The following is a 4,949-nucleotide window of genomic DNA, read 5'->3' as shown; positions in this document are numbered from 1 at the left end:
TATTCAGGGGCCATAGAAAGTGTATTGACTCAGTGTATCTCAGTGTGGTATGGGAACAGCTCCAGTCAAGACTGCAAAGCCCTGCAGAGAGTTGTGCGCTTAGCTGAGCGCATCTCAGGGTCTGCTCTCCCCTCTCTACAGGACATCTACCTCAAACGCTGCAAAAGCAGAGCTGCTAAAATCATCAAGGACTCCAACCACCCTGGTAACTGTCTTTTCATTTTGCTGCCATCTGGTAAGCGCTTCCGTAGCCTGATGGCAAAAACCGAGAGACTTAGGAGGAGCTTCTTCCCCCAGGCCATCAGGCTCCTAAACTCAAACTCAGTCTCTTAACACCAACATGACTTCACTTAATTATCAGTAAGACACTTAATATACTGACATTGTCACTTGCACACAGCAATTTCTGTAATATTTTATTTATTTACTTTTTTACCTCTATTGCTGCTATGTAACTACCCTGTACAACCTGTTTGCACGTTTTCTCTTGTACATTCCTGCTCATCTTAATATTTATTAAGTCTACAGTATACTGTCCTGCGCATTTTATTTTATTCTTATTTTTTTATCTTACTTTTTCCATACCTATATTTATATATTATTTTCTTGTGTTTGTATTCTTTAATAATTGCACTGTCCATGGAGCGGACCTGACTTACATTTCACTGCTGGTCATATATTCTCTATATAACCATGTATGTGACAAATAAAAAATCTTGAATCTTGAATCTTGAATGAAAATGTAAATGCATTCTTTGCCACTAGGTGCCGCTTTAGGAGCAGTAAAAATAACGGTTTCCCCGGTAACGGCTGTACACAAAGCAGCACTGCTCTCACAAACAGCTGCTTTATCAGGCGTTACAGGCATGATAAAGTGGAAATGAGACCAATCACCGCAGATTAGCGTCACGCAAAGGAGGAGTTTGGAAAAATGAATCATTGAGCGAATCTTTTGGGAGTCGTTGACCAAGTAAGGTAAAAATAAATGCATATTATAAGACAATGAAAGTGTTTTTTGACCTTGCATGCATGTCAACCTGTTATAGGGGACTCCCAAAACCAAAATATGAACCTTTCATTACCCATAATAGGGGCACTTTAATTCTGTATTCATGCTGAACTTAGCTGCAGCTTCAAGGTTAAGGCAATATGAGAGAGAGATGGTCTCCTACACGGCCTGGTGTACGACCCGAGACTTCTCCAGCAGGTAATCTGAGATCTGAGCTCCCACCACGGTCCCTCCACAGGTGAACTTCATCTCCAGATACTTCCCAAAACGACTGGAGTTATCATTGATCACAGTACAGGCATTTCCAAAGGCCTCCACCAGACTATTGACCAGCAAAATCTTCTCTTGGAGGGTCCGATTGTTTGCCTGAAGAAACAAAAAGATAGAAAAAAGATTTCAGTTGGAATTATTTTATTATTGTGAGAAGAATAAAGCATTAAGTGATATGAGAGACATTCTATGACAAAAACATGTCATAACGCAACAGTGAGAACATAAAAGCCGCTTTCCGAACCTTTCCAAGGACGGTCAGCTGTTGGACTAATAAGTGGGCACTTTCTGTTTTCCCAGCACCGCTCTCTCCGCTAATGACAATGCACTGCACACAGAAACAAACAGTTCAGAACATGACTGATGATACACTAAGAACAAAAAAAAAAGGTAACCTAAAATTGGTAACATCTAAATATTAAAATATTAGGTCACACTTTATTTTAAGGTCCAATTCTCGCTATTAACTATGACTTTTGCCTCAATAAACTCCTAATTTGCTGCTTATTAATAGTAAGGTAGTTGTTAAGTTTAGGTATGGGGTAGGATTAGGGAAGTAGAATATGGTCATGCAGGATATGTGCTTTATAAGTACTAATAAACAGCCAATATGTTATTAATAGGCATGCTAATAAGCAACTACAGTAGTTAATAGTGAGAATCTGTCCCTATACTAAAGTGTTACCAAATATTATTTGCTATCATTGACTCAACCTAATACAATACTTGAAAACTACTTCATATGGGTTAAATCAGGTAGAGATATGTCTTTAAAGTAACAATTGCAGGTTACGAACATACTCTAGGACCACAATGGAACATACTCTACCTGATCAGCATTATAGGACACCATGGACTGATATGCGATGTCTGCAACTGCATATATATGAGGAGGGTTGGACGTTCTTTTGGCTCCAATATAAACCTTAGAATTCTGTCAGAGAATCACAAAATATTAGACAACTGTAAACTGTAAATTAGATTTCCTGAAACAAAAGTGTAACGTGTAATTAAGTGTTCGAAAACTTTTAGCTTGCACTTAAGTATATTCTTAAAGTATATTATTTCCATAATAAGCACTCTTTTTTTTTTTTTAAGTACACTAAAGTGGCACTTCTTTTTCACAAGAAAATCTAGAGAGAGGAGAACATGTGAATGAAAGAAAAGGGGAAATTAAATAAACACTCTTTATGCAAGAGGCACAATATCACAAAACAGATACAGATTGACAGGTGAGGAAGAAAGCGAACGAGAGATGTGGCAGTAAATGGAATGTAGTAGACTATGAAATGCTTAGGGCATTCATAATGAAATATCTCACACCTCCGGCATGTACAGCTCCGTTTTGTGGAATGGATTAACCGCTATGAGGATGTCTCCAACGTAGGTATAGATCTGCTCCTTTGCGTAACGTCTCTGTAGCTGTTCAGTGATTGTGTTCTAACAGAGAAACAATTAAACATCACAGATGGCCGTCCCATCAAACCACTGCACACCGATACACAACAATATAACCATCTAATACCACATTTTCATGCATGACCAAACCTAGACACGGAGAGAGGATTCATTATCTAGACTACTGCATTAATGGCTCTTTACATTGTGATTATTGCACACTATTTACATTTTGCTGCCATATGTGGCCAATATGGCCATACAAGACAGTTACACACATCACAGGTCTCCATCTGGTGATATCAGTCCAAGGACACAGGCATAATACAAGTGCTTCCTGTCAGCACTGCTACTATAATGGATGAGAAAATATATCTAGTGTCAATGAGAGCCCTCTGCACTGATAAATCACCTTAAATGTGTTTCTATACAAACTCTGTTATTGTTCACTAATCTGTCTATTTATTCACTTGACAGTTAAAATATGAGACTGCTTGGATGAGTTATGGTCACTTGACAGTCTCTTTGAAAAACGCTGCTGGAAAATGTAAGTACAAAAATTCCAGCTGGAATGAATGGGCTGTCTGGCGGAAGGATGGACAATTTCCTGAAGTCTTTCCTGAGTCTTTGTACTGGTGATCAAAACCTGTGTGTGTGTGTGTGTGTGCTTTGGCCTTTCTCTCGTGGGGCCTGTATTCATTCTTACTTCATCTAGAACCTCTAGGGTTGACAGATCATCCACATCATCACAGGTTTGACTTTGAGACTTCATGTAGCTGCCTTTTTTGGTGTGGATCCGCTCATGCCTGCAACCATAAAAGTTAAAATCACAGAAATTACTCACACAAATGACCTTGTTGAAATTATTGATAAAGGCATTAAAGGTAATGATGAAATAAAAATCAATAGTTATATAAGAAAATTGCAAAGTCATTTGAAGATGCCCATATCTAATTTCAAAATCTTTATTTCAAGGTTATTTTATTCTATAGCTTTATTATTTTTTCAAAAGCTATGCAGTAAAATTATCACAATAAATTGAGTTAGCATCTTATCAAACTAACAATAGGTGCTGTAACAGGCATGCAACATACATTACTGTTCAAAAGTTTGGGGTTAGTAAGATTTTTTCCCACCTAAAATAAATTAACAATTATATATTTAAAAAAAAAATGATGAAAATTAAAAAGCATCACTCTTAGTTTCTATTAAAATATTAAACAGCACAGCTGTTTTAATCATTGATACAAATATGAACTTTTTCTTAAGCAGCAAATCAGCTGACTGCTGACTAACCAACTTTTTTAATACTAAAAAGTATTATGAAAATAGTTCAAACTAGTTTTGCCCATAAATAATATAGCCGCACTATACTGAATAGTTGTTCTATGAATTTTTAAGCTTGTTAAGTATGTGTGTGATGCTATTAAACAAATGCTAGCATGCACCTATGAACTAGTGTGACTGTAACACAGCAAATATGTTAAATAAAAGCAGCAATTCAACTACAATGCAGTAAAAATGTGGACAGCAAGGAAGGGGTTACACTTTAAAACATCAAGAGTGCAAAACAGACATCCACTCACAGATCCACTCACACTCTCTCACACACACACTTACACACACACGCACACACACACACACACAGGTTTGTTTTTGTGAAAAGTGGGGACATCCCATAGGCGTAATGGTTTTTATACTGTACAGACTGTATATTCTATTGCCCTACACCAACCCTACACCTAAACCTATCACTTACTGGAAACTTTGTGCTATTTCAGATTTTCAATACACTCCATTCTGTGTGATTTATAAGCATTTTGAAATTTACAAAAAGTTGTCTTTGAGAATGTCTAAATATATATCTAAACTCACAACTTTATAAAAATAAGTATTTATGTCTAAAAACAATTAGAGAATTTATAGGCCTTATACAGTATATAGAGCTATACAGGAATCTATGGGCTAAACCATGGAATTGCAGATGTTTTTCTCATTTTACTCCCACCAGATGGCACTAATCTGGCTTCAAAAATTGGATTTTAAAGGCAATACTGCATTAATTGAAAAGTAATATAAAAATACATTATTTTTTATTATTATTATTTTCAATGGTAAAAAATTTATCATAATTAGTGCATAAATATTCATTAGCATCATGAAATTATCTCAAAATACAAAAGGGGGGAAAAAAGTTTAATTTTAAGTGTCCGGTCACTTTTGACCGTGAAGATCACAAGTGTGACTCCCAAATGAGGAGCACCAGAGGGTT

General features: G+C 36.4%; 1 protein-coding gene across 1 annotated transcript in view; it reads right to left on the bottom strand.

The window, feature by feature from the left end:
• LOC107739129 (myosin-IIIa-like) overlaps window positions 1–4,949 on the bottom strand; it is a 50,363-nt gene that overhangs the window by 31,181 nt on the left and 14,233 nt on the right. Inside the window, exons 5-9 of the mRNA XM_016551143.1 lie at window positions 3,384–3,483; window positions 2,603–2,719; window positions 2,109–2,213; window positions 1,524–1,607; window positions 1,173–1,375 (exon numbers count right to left, since the gene is read on the bottom strand). Of these exons, the coding sequence (XP_016406629.1) occupies window positions 1,173–1,375; window positions 1,524–1,607; window positions 2,109–2,213; window positions 2,603–2,719; window positions 3,384–3,483 (609 nt within the window). The remainder of the gene's footprint in view (window positions 1–1,172; window positions 1,376–1,523; window positions 1,608–2,108; window positions 2,214–2,602; window positions 2,720–3,383; window positions 3,484–4,949) is intronic.

The sequence above is a fragment of the Sinocyclocheilus rhinocerous genome, unplaced genomic scaffold, assembly GCF_001515625.1.
Source record: "Sinocyclocheilus rhinocerous isolate Xijiao unplaced genomic scaffold, SAMN03320098_v1.1 scaffold914, whole genome shotgun sequence".
In the NCBI taxonomy this organism is placed as follows: Eukaryota; Metazoa; Chordata; class Actinopteri; order Cypriniformes; family Cyprinidae; genus Sinocyclocheilus; species Sinocyclocheilus rhinocerous.
This window is presented reverse-complemented; position numbering and strand designations above follow the sequence as displayed.